General features: G+C 34.2%; 1 protein-coding gene across 1 annotated transcript in view; it reads left to right on the top strand.

The window, feature by feature from the left end:
• The window catches only part of LOC132721208 (protein jagged-1a-like), a 37,284-nt gene that overhangs the window by 3,754 nt on the left and 13,788 nt on the right, over positions 1–19,742 (top strand). The window contains exons 2-6 of the mRNA XM_060705472.1: positions 1,636–1,722; positions 3,390–3,456; positions 5,723–5,824; positions 6,031–6,141; positions 10,915–11,028. Coding sequence (XP_060561455.1) covers positions 1,636–1,722; positions 3,390–3,456; positions 5,723–5,824; positions 6,031–6,141; positions 10,915–11,028 — 481 coding nt within the window. The remainder of the gene's footprint in view (positions 1–1,635; positions 1,723–3,389; positions 3,457–5,722; positions 5,825–6,030; positions 6,142–10,914; positions 11,029–19,742) is intronic.

The raw sequence follows: 19,742 nt of genomic DNA, 5'->3' as shown, positions 1-19,742 counted from the left end.
CATGCTCCTATGCTAAGGGATAGCTCTTGACCCCCTAAGCTCATGGATCGCTGAAGAATATGGTCGTCCATTGATAAAAGATCTTTACCGATGAATTTAACATTTTTCCCAACATTTTTGCCTGCCGCATTACGCCATACAAATTCAAAACAAGATTATCCTACTCTTTATATATTAAATAATCAATACTTTGATAATCCCAAAATATGCGTATAAAGCTTACGTTAATAGAGATATACAAATACCATATGATGAGTTCATATTGAAAAATCTTGTTATACTTGCTATATATTGCCACGGTAATATGAAGTAATCGAACTTGTAGTTAAGGTAGGATTTTTATATAAATGTACATGAATTAGAATGTTGATACTCTGTTACAACATTATTTTATTTTAACTGCATATTTTATCCGCCATATAGTTGTGTACTGGCGATGGACATTGTAAATGTTTATACCAACTAAACTGTTGATTTTACATTTAATTGAGAGTATATATTGAAGGACTATTTTATTGCGACTTATTATTGTGGAAACAATTATTGCTGAGGAGTTTATTCAAAAGATGTGACATGATACTTAAAATGCAGAAGGGACGTAAAAATCATAATTTAATATCGGGTATGATCACCTTCAGTATGAAGGACTGCCTGGCATCGTTGGCAAATAGAGTTTGAGTTTGGCTTGTGGAATGTTGTCATGTTTAAAAGAATGATATTGGCATTATTTGAAACAGTGGGAAAATTGCCTCAGAAGAATTTTATCTTGGTAGTATTGGGCATTCAAGTTCCCTTTGATAAAGCCGCGATTAGTGCGAAAGCCATGTACAATGCCTGTCTGGACCAAGACTGAACCCCCACCCCTTAGACAACGATCTCGTTCAAGTAAGCAGCAGTCGGCATAACGTTTTTTCTTCTCCTACGGTAAACTCGATCCCTGGCATCAGCTCGATGACTGGAAAACCTCGACTCGCCAGAGTCCATTGTTGTCTACGCCAGCGTTGGTATGTACGTGTCCAAATAACACGATTTACGCGGCGACGTCGCCTCAACCAACGTATGGCGAACGTCGAAGTAGCCCACTCTCGCGCAATTGAACAGTTTGGCCAGATATACGATTGATATGTGTACTAGGGGTGTAAGCAGCAATAGCTGTGGCAGTTTGGAAGCGATTGTGCAGGTTGCTGTTCAGAATATAGCGGTCTTGGTCGTGACGCGCAGACGTCCAATACGTGGTCGATCTTCTGTACGTGTTGTTGCTTGAAAACGTTGCCTAAAAGGAAAAAACTTCATAAAGTATACAAGAATCTACTGGTCCATGCATGCAAGTGAAAATCGCAGTCAGTTGGATTCTCCTGCAAAAGGAGTTAAAATCGATTTAAAATCTATTTTATCAGACACATATCTTTATTCATTCGCCAAATTATATGTAGCTCATCTGACATTTTGATTTTTTAGAAATAAAACTATATCTCAACTTAAACACAGGCGAAGTTTCTTTTTTCATTCAGTAAATGTGTTTATAAAATCTACTGAATCTACATACCGTTAACATTTAAGCTTATTTTATAAAAAAAAAATAATGTATGGATTAAGCAATAGGTATAGGCAGTTTAGCTTTTTGTTTTATTTCAGATATGTTTCTCACTTGCGAGCATGTCTAATGCAGAGGAAGTCGGCTGCCCGAAACCAAAAGTATATGAATGTACGACACATAGTGATGTAAGTACTATCAGAATTACACGTTCAATGAAAACGACGTCTCTCTCTCTCTCTATCTGTTCAATGAAAACGACGCCTCTATCTGTTCAATGAAAACGACGACTCTCTATCTGTTCAATTAAAACGACGCCTCTCTCTATCTGTTCAATGAAAACGACGCCTCTTTCTATCTGTTCAATGAAAACGACGCCTCTCTCTATCTGTTCAACGAAAACGACGCCTCTCTCTATTTGTTTCATGAAAACGACGCCTGTCTCTATATATGTCTGTCAGACTTTCTCTCTCTCCTTAAACCATTCAATAAGACATTAAATATCATTGTCAAATTGCATATTTAAAAATTAAGCATTATAACTGGTTGATTTTATTTTTATTTGAAAAATAAAGTTGTTAGATGAAGCTCAATATTTTCAGAGAAAAAAGAATGAAATGTTATTCTGTGGTTACCCTAACCATATCTTACTTCAGGGGGTGTCCGTGTCCAAATGGTAAAGGCGATTTTCCCTCACCGCTCAGGGTTCGAATCGCAACAGAGAATTTGGGTTCTTTCATATGAGGAAGCTATCCACTTAGTTTATGAAACGTCGGTTGTTCTACCCAGCTCAAATAATCACGGATAGGCACCTGCGACCCGTTAAACTAACGTACTTATGGTTAAAATATGCGTAAATTTTAACCTACATCCGACTTTCTTTTTTTTTTTTTTTTTGCATAAAAGCGTTTTCATAAAAAGAGGCGTACTTAAGAAATTACGCTTAAAATTTGAATAAGACTGACATCATTTATGAATCATGGCAGAGAATGAAAGTGAGATTTCTGGAGACGGGCGTGACTGGTAATAATTTAATTGTGAAAGCCGCTCTAGAAAAGTACATTTAAGTAAGGAAAGGATAATGTGGCTTTACGGGCTTATTAAAATGAAATTTAGTTACAAACAAATACGAATATTGAAGTCATCCTTAAAGCTTAAAAACCTTTTCTTAAAAATATACTGGTACTCCATACCGACCTTAGTCGTGGTTGACTTCAACTTAAGTGTTTTACGTTATTTAAATTTCAGGAGCTTTTGATTCTAAATTAAGATATATTAAGAATTTTATAAATGACATATAATGTTAGCTGAAACTCAGTAACTTAATTTTGTTTCATACGGCATCAAGCTGGTGACAACGGAATAGGAGAGTATCTAAAATGATGAAAATTTTTGAGCGAATTAAATTGTATGATTTGCGTAAAATTATCTATTGCAGTTGATTTTATGGCAAAAAAATCCATATTTTCATTTCCAGACAACATTACAGTTTTTATATTTTTCAAAAGAAACAAATACCCTGTAAATATTTTCAACATAAAACAGCCATGACAGATCATGTGAGATTTCCCTTACTACTCTAACTTTTAGCTTCTGTTACTTATTAGCAATTAATTCAGGTATATTTATTAAGTACTCGTATGGAATTCAAAATATTTCTTAGTTTACATTTTCTCTTTTTTATTGACATAAAATTTTATATTGAGTACTTCTGTCTTCAGGTGATAAGCATACAACATGCTTTAAAACCTTATTTTAAACACTAGATAAGACATTACATGTATTTCTAAAGAAAGAAAAACTCATTTGTATCTTTAATAACCAATTTTCACCAAAATATAAATATAATTTTCAGTGTGAATCCTTTGGATTAAAAGAACATGCCTGCATTGACAAAAATGGGAAAAAAATCTGCATGAGATGTAAGTTAATTTTGTGAAAATGATTTAGATTTATAAATAATCAACGTGTTATTTTTTTAAGGCAGCGGACGATCGCGAAGGTTGAAAAGAATTATTGATGGAAATACCAGGGGTGTTCGAAATGTATTGCTTATTTGTATCTGGAGACTTCAAATTTCAAGTTAGCTCCATGCCCTCGAAGTATTCCCCGTGGCTAGAAATGCAAAGTTTCAGCCGATGTATCCACTTCTTGAAGGCTTCACGGTAAGCTGATTTGGGCACAATAATAAGGTACAGATGAATGGCAGATCCAAGTGCCTGTCGGGACTTGTTTTTCAGCCCAGCAAGGTAGGATTTCAATTTCGGAAACAAAAAGAAATCACATGGGGCAAGGTTTGGAGAATACGTGGGAAGGCAAAACATTTACTTTTTTTTTCAAAAACGCCGAAAATATTGCGGAGGTATGAGCGGGGGCCTTGTCATGTAAAAAACGGATATGCTTAAAACCAGTGACAGGCCGTCGTTTCTTATAATACTTTTTTCAGTTTCTTAAGTAATACGTCTTTGTAGTACTTCCCAGCAATACTTTAGCTTTTTTTCACCGGCACTTTTATTGCGACTCCTTCACTTGAGAAGAAAATTGCATACAAAACCTTTTTTGAACTCAAAGACCGTTTGGCAATAACAGGGCGTTTGTTGTGTTTAGTGGCCCAGATTTTGTTGCTTACTTTTCTGATGGGCTCAAAATAATAGACCCAAGTTTCATTACCTGGGACGACATTGGAAAACTGTGTTTGGCATATTTTGGAAACATTTGAACACCTTCACCCGTTGCCTGTTTTGCTCATCGGTCAACAGTTGTGGCACCCATCTAGCAGAAATCTTTCTGACTTTCAAATGCTTCTTCAAAATAAAGTGAACCGTTGATAGTGATATGCCTATCTTTCGTACAATATCACGAACTGCAAATCTGGCATCTCCTTCAATGATATCCTTTATTTTGGAAACGATTTCGATGCAGATTTTGGCCTTCCTGATTTTGGTGCATTTTTATGCACTCTACACCAAACTCATTTTTTTTTTCATCGCGTAACTGTGTCATAAGATACACAAGAAGGTTCATAAGCAGTCGAGAGTTCAGTCATCAACTGCTTCAAAGAGCAACCCAGTTTTGATCGAACTTTGATGTAAGCCCGTATTTCATCATGTTTGTCGACGCTTCTACCCGCCAGTTGTGGTCAGTGACTGTGTGTATTTAAAAGGCAAATTGTATGTCTTACACTTACTCTAACATGTACATTTTTACACCGTTGTGTAGGTATTGAATTACCCTATACAGGTATGTATTGGTTTTTATCGTGTCTACATGGATCACGAGACAGAGGACAATAAGCAATTCTTTTCGAACAGCCCTGGTACATTGTTTTATTTGTTATATGCAAATCAGATTATCTATATAGAAATGTGTTCTTATTAAATCAGACATATGGCCCATGTAACATAGTTGAATAATCCCGCATAACATTATTGTCGCAAAGAATAACGACCCACCCCCTCCCCTGAAAATAATATCCCGTTTTGTGTTGGCCATGATGGTACCTGTGGACAAAGTTAGACTTCAAAATAAAATCATATAAATATGTTTGAAATTTTAGTATATTATGATATACGAAATGTTTTGTTTTCTACTTATTTTGGTATATCCAAAATACAATAGATAGATATGACATCGTTATTTTTTTACCTTCCGTTGAGCATGCGCTCAGGATTACAACTCAAAATACTAACATTATGCTAACATCATGATCCAAATAACATCCAAATAATTGTAGCACTGTTAAAAAATTCTTATATCGTCAAATATCATCATGATTTATGTGCACATGCTAGACCGGGAGGCGAAACAACAATGATATAAAATCGACGCCGAAATGATGAAAAGTTGAAAGTACGATGGTAAAAAGCCGAAACCATGATGGTGTACTATCGAAGGTACAGCGATGAAAAGTCGAAATAACAAAACCACGATTGTGAAAAGTCTAACACATGATAATGAAAAGTCATAAGTACGATGATGAAAAGTCGAAATGACGAAACAAAGAACCACGATGATAGAAGGTCAAAAACAAGACATTACATCGAGTTTTTATTTGCTAGGTTTAGTAAATTTGCCTTTCATCATTGCTATTTCGGACTTTCATCATCGTACCTGCGCCTTTCACCATCGTAGTTTCGGCTTTTCATTATCGTACCTTCGACTTCGAAAATAATGCTTTATATTATGCAGGTAAATGTGCGCTCTTTCATCAATGTACATGGGATAAAAATGAAGTTGTTTGTGATAACTGTGAAGAAGGTTATTTTGGTGATCATTGTGAATGTAAAAACGGTACATTATTAAAATTGATTCTTACCATCATGTTTTCTCTGTTTTATATATTTCATGATCTTAGAATTATTAACTGTATGTATTTAAAAGAGATTCTAATTTTGTTATTACGTCATTTGTTAAATCAGTTAACGAAATGCACAACAAATATATATGTCCAATTCAATTTTATCCATATTTATCAATTTGCCAAGTAAATTTTCCAGAAACTAGTCAGTGTGACTCAAACCCTTGTGTCAATGGTTGCTGTGTAGATTCTGGTGAAAGCTACCATTGCGAATGTAGATCTGGATGGGGAGGACAGAATTGTGATGAAGGTAGTGCAGGATTTTATTGTGTCAAATTTTAAAACGTAAGCAAGCCCTTATATGAATTATACATGATGGCTTCAAAAACATGTGTGTGAGTATGTGATTGTTATCGTTGGTCATGTTCATTTCTCGTCTGGATTGTCTCTCGTGAGATTACAGAGCAAAAATAATATGCAGTGACATTTACTGCTCCACCGAGGAACTTTTTGTTGTAATTTATAGTTTATTATTTCTAATATATCTTTTCTTTCACGATATATTCTGCACATACTAATGACTAGCCATTCGTATTAAAATATTTCTTCATGCCTCCGATTAAATGAAAATAACAAAGTTTAACAATTTTTATTAAGTTAAATTTGAAATCAGTCCATTGTTACATATCGATCATTATGTTGAGTGAATCCCTGTAAATGTATAGAAAGATTACAGGTGTTTCTTTCACAGGTAATATTTATATTTTTCATCATTATGTTGCGTTTGACCAGAAACACATTTCATTTGCTTCCCATAAAACCATTATACGGATAAATTCCTTAGAAATTATCATGAATCTTCGCAGTTCTTTGTGACAAATATATTCGTTGATTCTATGTTTTTTCTGCAGCATTTAGAAATAATTTGTAGTTGATAACTCTTCGGAATAGCGCGCAAACAGGCCAACCAAAGGTCAATATTTTGTATTTAAACATATTCTTTTGATCTTTTCTTACAAATTTATTACATTCTGACACATTTATAACATTTGATTATCATAATATAAACACAAAAGTAGCAAATGGGTTGAACCACACCACGAGTGCTTTCAACATTAGCAAACGGTTCTTCCCTGATATATGGAATTATCTTATAATAATAAGACAGTTATAAACCAAATTGAATGATAGTACAGCAGTGGTGGTAATATGAACAAAGAGAAAGATTAAGAAAAGAATAAATAAAAAAGAAAATAAAAAGGGGAATAGAGTTCAGTATATAGGGATATAAATTGAACGTGGCAAGTAGTATTTATATATATAATATAAAAATGTTAAGATAGCTAATAGCTATTTCCTTTCAAATCTACACATGTTTGTACTTTGTCAAAAATAAATGAACTATTCTCATCAGAAAGAGGCTCTTTTCCAAACAAAAGGGTCATAACGCTCAAAGGATAGAAACTCAAGTTGAACGGAATAACTGCACTTTTTTCCCGTTTTATTTGGGACATTTAAAAAAGTAGTGTTCCGCATCTTCAATACAGTACCTGCAGAATGAGTGATCTCGTGTTTATTTTTTCAAGATCCGCATTAAATTTACTACATTCGTTTCTAGTACGTGCATGGTAAAAATATAAACTTCGATCTCCGTTTAGGAAATATTTAGGAACGGCATGTGGTTTAAACATTTCTTTGAGACGAGATTTAAATGTATTAAGAGAAGCCGCATGTCTGATATGATCATCCAAATTGTTCCAAAACTCAATGGATGAAGGAATGAACGATTTTGTGAATATTTGTGTTTTCACTTATCTATTATCATTTCGGAGATAGTATGGCGTAGCATTAGCGGCACTATTTGGGAAGAGATTAAGTAAGCAGCTAGGAACATTGTTCTGATGGGCTTTGTACACTATTATTAATTTTTGCATAATTATCCTATCCGACAAAGATACCAAGCCAATTTTTCTGAGCAGACGTTCTATAGATACCGATCTAGTAAGGCCTGTGACAACAACGCTGCTTCGTTTTGCAGTTTTTCAAGAGAATGTTTATCATTTTCATTAAAGCCATCCAAAACAGTGGAGGCATATTCGAGGATTGGTCGCATATATGATAAATAAATTTAAATTAATGTATTTCGTTTAAGTTTGAATTTCAACGATTGCATTGAGCTTAGAACTTTAGAAGCTGATATCATAATTTTATTAATGTGTTCGCGCAATTTCACTTAATGTAAGTCCAAGATGTTTATGCCTTTTTGCATAAGTACGTTTTTTATTTTCAAAGAATTGAGAACAACGTTGTTCATCATTTAAGGAAATAAAACATTACTTTTTGTTTTATCTGGAATAAATTGAATTAGCCACTTATGAGACCATTTTTTAAGAGTGTGTAGATCGGTATTTAATGTGTTTTCTATAAAACTCATTTTACTAGAGGAAATCGACAACAAACTATCATCTACAAAGAAGCGGGTTATGCTTAATAGATTATCCGCAATATCATTAGAGTAGATTAGAAATAGCAACGGACCCAGGACTGATCCATGGGGAACGCCCGCAGTAGTTATTTACTCATTTTAACGAAAACGTTTTGGTGTCGATTTAAAAGATAGTTACTCAATCAATTTAATATATTTATATCGCCATCAATACCGTATTGCCGCAATTTAAAGATAAGGCCTTTGCGTCATACCTTATAAAACGCTTTCGAAATATCACAAAATATCAAACATGTAGATTGTTTGGGGTTTTTTTTGTCAAAGGCCTGAGTATTTTGATGATAACTATCAAGTTGAAAGACGATGGAGTGACCCGGTAAAACCCAGACTGATGATGATCTATAATATTATGAAGATGTAAGTGATTATAAACGTGCTAAAAACAATTCGCTCAAATACTTTACCTACACAACATATAAGCGAAATATATAATTGTATATAATTCATAGGCATGTTTTATTGCCCTTTTTATACTGCTGATTTCCATGAATTAGGGTAAATATTTTCGACTAATAATCGGGATCTGTTCAATAAAATGCATAGTAGAGCACAGACAGAATATATTGTTTCATATAGCATTCTATGACTAATTTCATCTGGTTTACTTGCTTTATTTGTAATAAGTATTATTAAGACATCGCCTTTTTCCTGAATGCTTATTTGTTAACTTGAAAAGGTAACATTACTTTAAGCAACAAAATCTGGTTGGGACGAATGAGCGTCGTCTACAGTTGTGACTGAAACAAAATAATCGTTTAGACAATTTGCTTTTTCTAGATCGGTAAAAAAGTAAATTGTAATTGGCGAATTTTCTATATAGAAATGGAGGAATATTCACACTACCTTTGTTTTCTTTGATAAACTTCTTTACGGTTTTCCAATATTGCCTGGCGTTATTACAATTAAGATCAGATATGGAAAATTGTAAGTTATTAAAAAAAACTTCTCCTTTGCATGTTTAATCATATTCTTCACTTATTTCTGTACAGTTTGTGTAATAGCCATTCAAGGCTAACAAAAAGATAACGATCAAAACCTATGAAGTTTTTATCATATGAGACCCTTGGTCAACTACTGTGCATCTGAATGTTTTTCACGTAATCAGTTTCAATCCCTAGAAAGTCTTCGCAATTGGTGGACGCACGTCCAGTGTTACGGAGATGGTAGACTCTTAAATGACGCCGACTAAATTTTTGTCGTATTGACATCTCCATGTTGAATGTATAAAATCACTAAAGACATTGTCACCATCATCACCGAATATAATCTCGTGTTATCATGGAGAACCATCCGGCATGACCACATGCTGTTCTTTTTGTTAATCCTAGCCGTAACAGACTTTTACAAATTCTCATTTTTTCAAAGAACAGTTTTCTACTAGAACAGCTCTCTTTATATTTTTTCATTGTCCATTACACTTCGCCTTGTCCTCATGACTGATTGTCATATTTACTGTATCTCAGCACAAGATATTGACAAACTGCTTTTACTTTAAACAAACCGTAAACATTTCAAATTGTGTGTTTCGTGGCATAAAAAGGACCAGTTAGCACGCATGTCTTTATTGATTCTAATTTATATGTCCGTTTATGCTTTAGACTAACTGAGGTAATTGTATAAAGATACGATCTTAGAAGCTTTGTGTAACATTTTCATGTTATAATATGATGGCAGAAAGTCTCCATTTTAAATCCGCAGACATCTTCTGTCTTCATAGTAGACAAGTCACGCAAACATGCCGACTTAAGGTAGCAGGTTGCGGCCATTATCATGTTTTGTTTTGACGCATACCTTGGTTTAAAGTCGAGTTTGAGAATTTAGCATCGACGTTTCATTTTGGGAGAACTCTCTTTTAATAAATGACTGCCTCTTTTTTAAAAGTCCGCGATTTTTTAATGAAAATCCGAGTGCTTAGCGTAATTCATCCCGGTTAAATCATTCCGTCTGCGCAAAACCGCAGCTGAAAATGCTATTACCTGCGTGATATTTTATGACACCGTTGTTAAGGAGCAAAAGTCGACGCTTATTATCATTCCCCATGACTCTAAACTTTCTACAACACTTGCAAAAGATGTCGCGGATTTCTTTCTGTTCTTCAAATTTTTATAGACATACAAGGGGATAAAATATTGTCAAAATGAGTCAAAACAATGGACGCTACCGGCCGAATGTCTTTTGTTCATATACAGGTTTATACATTACTTGCGAAATTGTGTGCGATTTCGACAGGAAATTTCGCGGGTTTTTAAGTTGCACGCGACATTTTATGATAAAACGTCAAAATTTCTCGCTTGTTTGAAATGAGCACAACTGGCCATCATATTATACTGCACTTACTAAAAACTCAATTGTTTCAAGTGTTAAATACTAAACAAATAATAATGTTAGCAATTAGAAACTAGTGACAGCAACGGTAGATATTTTTGAAATGTACGTAAATGTGTACGTTTTGATAAATCTGAATCCACTCCGCCGATCACAATATTTCTTATTCCGACCGCCGACGTCATATTGAAATTAAAATATGTCATATCTTAATTGATCCATTGTGTCATAGTAAAGTTTACTATTTTACAGATGTGGATGAATGTTTATCACAGCCATGTGGGGTTGGTGCCTGTGTCGATGAAACAAACAAATATAAATGTGAATGTCCAAACGGTTATGTAGACAACTGTCAAGGTGTAGATCGTAAGTTTCTGTTTTATAATTCATGTTGTTGTTACATGTTTTTAATTAAATGTTCCTAATTTACACTACCTGGTCTATCCTTGTTAAACTTTTGACAAAGTGATGAATTTCAATGTTTCAAAGTTCGTATTTTAGCAACTTTTTCAAAACAACAAACTGTCATAACCATGTCAGCAGCAGACAGGATACATTTTTAATACAGGGTAAATTAGTTGTTATACTTCCATGATCGATATATTTCACGAGTACTTCATTTAGTCATGTCAATTTTATTTACAACGGAGTGTTTTTATGGAAAAATTTCAATTAAATCCTGCTATAATTCTACGTAATCTAGATTAATAATATCTGTCATATTTAGCGGTTCGGATCGGAATATCCGTCCCGAGGTGACCCGCCCATTGGGCGGTAACGAGGCTTGCCGAGTTACCGCCCATGGGCGGGTGACCGAGGGACGGATATTCCGATCCGAACCGCAAACATATGTCAGATATATTTTCTTGCATATTCTACCATATTCCATTATATTTTAAATTATTTATCTTTTATTTTCAATGAAAATTTATATCATTGCAACCGTAACTACTTTCATTCAGCAGCGTATGAATTACAAAATCATATTCATAACGGTAAAATGACGTCATCTTTATCGTGCCAGTGTACAGCACGCGACTCATCTGGAACCCCCCATGCCAGATGAAATTTCGGGCATGGGTAAAACTAACGGAAACGCCAGTCTGATATGCAAGAAAAGCCGGCACTGTTCGTTTTATAGTCAGTAATTATTTCTTATCTCATTTTAAAAATGATGAAAGATTTTGTTAAGACTGATAAGTTAATTCAAGACCATATCAGTGTTAAGTAAAGGTTTATTATTTCCTCACTCATTGAAATATTGCTCTACATATTGCTGTCAGAAGATATATCTTCAAGCTAGCTGCATATACTTAAAAATCTGAACGAGGCCTTGAAATGACCGCCCGTCCGTCCGACAACCTGCCCGTTCGTCCATCCGTCCAAGATATCCATCCTACAATACATTACTTTATCTCATAATCGGTATTTCCTGTCTTCTTTAACTAAGAATTGAAGCAAACTATCATAGTGCAAACATAATCCACAAATTTAATTTTGTTGTTGTGATAATTATTAAAAACATATAATGCGTTGCCATATTTTACCAGTGGTAAATACATAAAATATTGAAACTAAAAACCGGAAATTATGATGCTGAAAGTCTCAGAACTACTTCTTCCTAAAATGATGCACGAAGGGCTCCAAATGTCTTACTCTCAGCAGTTAAGCTGCAAGTTGCCAAAAGATCAATGCAGTTTTGTTACGCCCTTGCGCTTGGTCGTGTTAGCCTTAGCAGTGATCAAGTAGGATCTCTTTTTAAATGAGCTGTCAGGATCTGTTTCAATATCAACCTATCAATGTGAGCTGGGAGTTGACTTTTCTGGCGTAGGCTGATCACAGTTTCAGCTGCTCACCGTGACTGTAAATACTAGGGCCGACTTAAATGCTTGCTCGGTTGGTCGCTTCTTGACGTTTGGACTTCCAACTATTTAATTATTATTTTAATAAAACAATCTTGGGAAACACCTTAACTAAGCAAAAGGAAAACAATATTTCTAGAATCAACAAATTTATTGCAAGATAAATATTATTTCACAATTTATGAACATGTACGAAAAACAAGAAGAAAGAAAAATTTCGTTAAATAAAAATATTCTAAGAATAGAAATAGGTCATAAAACACGGTGGACAGCCGCGGCGTAACCACTAAAATGACGCGTATCTGTCAATTCCCAAGATAAAATAAAAATGCAAAAAATATTAAGTATATGCAGATGTAATAAAGAGAAAAATTTATATTTCCTTTAATTCAAAGAAGAAATTTACTTATTTTACGTTAAAAAAAATAATGCACACCTTTTAAAATTCAGTCAAGTATTTTAAGCTATCAAATTTCAGTGAACGATCAAAATACGGTGTACATGAAAATTTCGAAGTTGGAAGACCCCGACTGAAGGCAGACGGGCTATTTATATGCCACAGTCCCCACAAATTCCACAAGCTTGTGGAAAGAACGCACCACAGACTTTCTTGTGGGGCCCACAGAATTTCTTGTGGAAGGAACGCTCCACAGTATTTTACGTGGGAAAGTCATCCCACAGTTTTTTTTGTGGGTTCAACAGATTTCCTTGTGGAAGAAAGAAAAAATTAAGTTTAGAATACATAAAACAATACAACACACCTTATATTTACGTTTTCTGCTAGGAATAAGTTGAAACATCATAAAAAGTTGAGATTAAACTTTATCATATAAAGAACAGCATCCAGTGTTGCTTTTGACGTCTTATCTGTGATATGCAGGCTTCATAACCTCAGATCCCCTTTCAAAATTCCATTTTATTTAGTTCCGCCCATTGTTTTCTCGTTTGAGGCAAAAGCATTCTTTTACTTGGGGACCATACGCCGCTTTTCATGGAATGAAAAATACTGTGTCACATTGAAGGTTCCATGATAACCGCCGTATGAACATATCTGCGGATGTTTCTAAATTCAAAATTTCACCATGTTCGTGTTAAATGATGAATTCTGCTTAAGCCGGTGCTAGGGGGCGTGGACGGTAACTTGCACTTTCCAATACCGCCCATGAACAGGCTCAATCAAACCGAGCCTGCAACATTTTCAATTGTGTTGTGTTGGACCTTCTTTAGGGATTCTGTTTTTCTCTATTTTTTTGCTATGCGAGCGCTCGTCGTGTTTACAGTATAGAAAAAATAGTAACAAAATGGCCGCCTGCAAGAGGACAGGTGTACTCACAGTGCTGTTAAAAACAGTGACAAAATAAATGGATTAAATGATGAATAAAGTGGTTTTGCTCTGTGGTAAGACATTTCTAGGATTTCTTTATCAAGTACAATCAACAATTTAACGCCAACTTGTCTGAGAACGATAAACAAAAATGTTTACATATTTCGCGAAAACTGTATACATTCGAGACTGACATTTAAAGTTCCTGTCCAAGAAACGAGTTACAGTATGAAAATAAACAGACAGCCGATATCTAAATAGACAAACATTCATTATGCATTTATGACAGCCTCTGTATGTTGAAGTATGAATGATGAGAAACTCTCATCATACTCATAAAAAATATTACTGTGAATGAACATTGAATACAAGAGAGTAAATAGATAAATTAAACAAAGTGGATATTACATTACAACAGTACAGATCAAGGTAAGAATAAGAGATGTGACCCTGGGATATTACAGTATTAGTGCGACTTAAAGTCGAACAATTACTAAGAACTAGCCCTTTTGGCAAGGTAAATGATATCCAATGACAAATATTGAATTCCTTTAATGGATTTAAATCAAATTTGACATAGATATACAATAATGACGTAACATACCTGCAATTAGTTTTGTCTTTACATCCCCATGATCCCAAAAAACGATGTTTTCGGACAAAACCTAGTTTTGTAATCAAATTTGATATATGAAGAGATCTGGGGTTAGTATCTCGAAGCTATCGTTAGCATAACGACTATCGTATACCTCTCGTTAAGGTTTTCACCGCTATCTCGACGCTCTCGTAATTATCGAATAATCGTTAACATGATCAATTATTAACGGATGCCTAGAGGGTGTCGTAAGGCTCTCGTTACTATCATTTTGACACAAAAGTAAGAAAGGAGCGATTTTAAAGTACATAAAAAATGAGAATTATATCATTTTATTGATAATAAATGAAGAACCGACATAAATATAGTATTGTATTTCTTTTTCTCATGAATTTTCACAGGCCCGTAATAGATTTTATTGTGTAAATTCACCCAAAGAACTCTTTAATACAATTCCATAAAAATATATCATTGATTATTTGAAAGAGATAAACTTGTATTCTTGGATCTAATTGGCTCATTTTTATTGTCATTTACAAAGTTTTACATAACATTTTAAGCCTATTATAGCATTCGGCACGATATGGCCAGTTATGTGTTGACGACCCGTAAAAATCCAAACAAACAAAAATTTTCTCACATATCAAAAATATATAATGGTTCTTTACAGTTTAATTTAAGACTTATATTTGAATGCGGATGAGAAAAAAAACATATCATAACTTAAACAGCGAAAGGAATAATCTCCGTTATGTGTAATTTTGCACAAGAAAATATTAATAAATATATGCAAACATCATGCTGAAAATTCAACAAAATTCAAACTTGTTACAGAATTATATTTCGAAAAGTAAACTGTGACGTATTAATTACATCATGAAGAAAAGCTGCAAAAATCGGTACCACAAAAAGGGATGTAATATATAGAAATGTTGTTTGTTTATCATTTCATATTATTATATGATCTAAATATAGCTGCAATCTCATTGGTCCAAATAGTAGTCAACAGAACTTTTTATAAAATCATATTTACTGGGTGTAGTATCATATTCACTGGCTGAATTGGATTTTCCCAGTCTAAAAATAGATTGAGACTCATATTTAATGATCATACACCGTAGACTGTTAAATACGCGTGTTACTTAAAAAATAATTGTTGCTTTTTGTTCTTTATGGCATATTTCTCGATTAAAATATCAATAGATTACCATTTTACTTAAAGGCTACACCGCAATGATGAGTATAAACTTGAATTACTTTTGTTTGCGCAGCGTTCGCGAAATCGTTGCACGCCTAACACGTGCGTCTTTTTTCCAGCGCTTCAACGAGGCAAAATGTGTACATGTATATATAAGGTTGTACTTTTTGTGATTTTTTTTATTTCTTAGTCTGTTCATATAATAAAACAATTATTGACTAGTGAGCCATTAAATTTGATGTGATATTCACCGGCAGAAAGTCATATTGACCTCGGCTATCGCCTCGGTCAATATGTCATCTGCCGGTGAATATCACATCATATTCAATGGCTCACTAGTCAATAATTATATAGTAACAAATATTTCACTCGCGAACACCAGTTGTTATAACTTAACTCGTTATATTTTAATTTATAATACAGCAAACATCCTTTGTTTAAAACTTTGTAATTAACAGCAGCCATGTATATATTTAGTAATACAGATTTTTGACAGGTTATATGGCCGTATATAAACGATAACCCGAGCCGCCAAGTGAGAGTTATATTGCAAACAAAATTATATCGGCCATATATCCTGTTTATAACGAATTTACAATACTGCAGAAAAAAGAGAGATTCGTTGATAAATTGACAGCAGCTGTGTATATAAACTATATAAACGCCAATTAAAATTGACGTACAAAACTTGCAGTAACAAACGTGCAGTGTTATAAAAGATTTTATAATACTGCACGTTTGTCACGTCACTTTTCATTGGAAAATCGTGACATTTTTATAGTTTTATAAACACTGTTTCTGGCAATTTCCTAAGAGATCTCACTTTTTTTCTCAAAAAAGGGAAGTTCGCGGTTTTATAAATACGTTATAAATATTCCTGACATGTTAAATGGTTGTTGGAAATATAACCATCACCTAGCGGCTCGGGTTATATTTCCAAACAGTCGTTTATATAGGGCAATATTACCTGTCAAAAATCTTTATAATTAATAATATAAACGTCATGATTATCCAATGAAAATCGACTTTACATATTTAATATATATTTATGCTTATGAAGTCATTGTTTTGCTCATGGCGTCATTGTTAGGCGCATGACGTCTTTGCAGCTGTGTAACAAGTGGGATTTTAGAAAGAGTTGCTGTACATATGTTTGTCTTAAGGGTAAAAGTTTATTATATTTCGTGAAAATATAGTCCACATTTCACTCAAACGGAAAGCAACAATGAAAGCAACATTTTCAAGTTTGAATATTGACAGTATACTTACACCCTAAAACAACATGTTGTTATAGCCTGAAGAATGAGGGATGGTTATCTGCCCCCAGATGTTTTGACTGGTATTGAGAAGAAGCTCCGCAAGAATATTGGCTTTAACTATGTAAAGTGTTTAAATTATCTGACTTCACTGGCAGCCGCTGCTGCTAAGTCTTCCGTCTCTGCGGTTCTATATACAGTCGTTTTTCCTCTATTTTTAGTATTGCAGTTTCTATGTTAAGTTCCCGCCCCGCCCCTCAATTTAAATCACGCCTGTTTCATTGGAACTTTCAACTGACTGTTCTCTTTTTTTTAAAGGAACTGTTTTCGTAGGTTTACCACTATCACAGGCAATCGGGATTTTCATCGCAAAACAAGTCTATATTGCTAGAAGACAGACCGGCGGATCCTGCACGTGTCGTGTGATTGTGTTCCGGTTATGCATGATCGTAACCTTATATTCACCTTTGTCTACGCAAAATAATGATTCGGTGAATATAAACAAGAGCTGTACACAATTTTCGCGGTACATGTATTCAAATGATAACACAACGCAATCGTTAATAACTAACGAGTAAGCAACGAACGATTGCTTTACTACTGCTTTCGAGATACCCGCGCTAGTCTCTCGTTAACCAACCCTCCGTCAATCGTTAGCACGTTCGTAAACGCAAATATAACGATAGCTTCGAGATACTAACCCCTGACTTGGAATTGCTTATTGACCCCCTAAAATCAAGGTTAATTTAATATCGATGTTACTAAATATAAAAAAAAACATTTCGGCCGATAAATTCAACAAGAAGTACATTTAGAATATTGTAATTAAACTTTGTAAAAAAAAGTTAGCTCAATAGTTGACTACAAACCACTTTTTTCTTTACATAGTTTTGAACTTTTTCTCTTTGTTTTCTTTTGCAAAAGCAATGTTTCCAATAAATACCGTTTGAAAATACAATGGATGACAGTAACATTTGGAACACAGACGAAACGTCAAAAATATAGTTTGAATTTGGTTACGGATCATTTGTTTTACACATACATGTAGTTATGTTTCCTTTCAGTATTTGAATGTCAAGCAAATTCACATTAATATTATAATATTAATATAGTATTTAAAATTCAAAAGGACCTCAAAGGATACGGCGGGGAATATTAAGTTTAAAAATCGCATATGTTATGATAATTTACACAAATTGTCTTGTACATGTAGATCTAAAAATATTAATTTTTTATATGCCCGTTTGGAAAACGGGTCGAATTTTCTCCTGAAGGGCGAATGGGCGCATGAAAAAGGTCTACAGGTCGTGCGCATGAAACAGGTCTGTAGGTCAAAGGTCTAGGTCATCTTAGAGGTCATTGTGTCCGGACACAAACTGCTACATGCATAGAGGGATTTCAATATAACTTGGCACAACTGTTCTCCATTGTCAGGCGGAGTGTAGCTTGTAAAACTCAGATCCCTGCACAAGGTCAAGATCACACATAGGGATCAAAGTTCAGATAAAAAATAAAAAATTAATTCGGACCATTTAGTCGATATTTATTGCGAGATGAACCACAAATGGTCATTATCATGACTATTAATGTGAAACAGGTGATTTAGGTTTATATATGCAAGGTAAAGGTCAGTTAAGATGATAATCACAGTCAATAAAGATGATAAGCTATAGAGATTCTGTCCAGAGTATTTCTCCTACACGCATGGAGGAATTTTAATGAAACTTCTAAGAAATGTTAACCACAGTGAGAAAAATTCTGGAAACAAAGTGATCCTTCGGAAGCATTATTCACAACAAAATTACATAAGAATTGCACACTCGGTTTGATTGAGTCTGTACATGAGGGATAATGAATAAGTGCAACATCCCTCACTCTCCCGTAGCACCGACTTGAGCGGTTCTCAATTCTCAGCACTTTATAGTGTTGGCACCAATGATCCCGAAGCCGTGTCGCGCGCATGACTCAGGTATTTAGATTAATTTTTAAGGTCACACTTAAAGATCATTGAAAAACGCTTGTCAGGAGCAAATATTCTACATGTATTGAGAGATTTTTATATAACTTGGCACAAATGTTTGCCATTGTAGGGCAGAGTGTCGCGTGCAAATTTAAAGTCCCTGCAGCAAAGGTCAATGATAAACATAGAGGTCAAAGTGCAGATAAAAAATATGAAAATGTGTATTCGGACCATTTAGTTATTATTTATTAAAGGATTATAACATAAATGGTCATTATCATGACAACTCATGTGAAACATGTGATTTAGGTTAATATATTTGCAATGGCAATTTCACTTAAGATGATAGTCAATGTCATTAAATATGATAAAATATATTGATTTTGTCCAGAGCATATCTCCTACACATATGGAAGGTTTTAAATTAAACTAATGCAAAATTTAGGTCCTTTTGGCCAATGTCAAGGTCATAAATGGGGGTCAAAGATCAAATAAAAATATGTGTATTCGGACCATTTAGTCATCATTTATTAAGGGATTGAAACACAAATGGTAATTATCATGACAACAGGTGTGAAAACATGTAATTTAGGTTAATATATGTAAGGTCAATGTCATAAAAGATGATAAAATATAGAAATGTTGTTCAGAGCATATCACCACACATGGTGGGATTCTAAGGAACTTCATAGAAATATTCACCACTTAGAGAAGCAGTTGCAAATTCGTGAACCATGTCTCTATGTTAAAGGTCAAAGTCACACTTAGAGGTCATTAAAAATGCTTGTACGGAGCGGAACTTCTACATTCATGGGGAATTTTAATGTAACTTGGAACAAATGTTCACCATTGTGAGGTATATTGCGGACATAATTCAGGTCCCTG

Source organism: Ruditapes philippinarum, unplaced genomic scaffold (assembly GCF_026571515.1).
Source record: "Ruditapes philippinarum isolate M1 unplaced genomic scaffold, ASM2657151v2 ctg1323_1_1_1_1, whole genome shotgun sequence".
In the NCBI taxonomy this organism is placed as follows: domain Eukaryota; kingdom Metazoa; phylum Mollusca; class Bivalvia; order Venerida; family Veneridae; genus Ruditapes; species Ruditapes philippinarum.
This window is presented reverse-complemented; position numbering and strand designations above follow the sequence as displayed.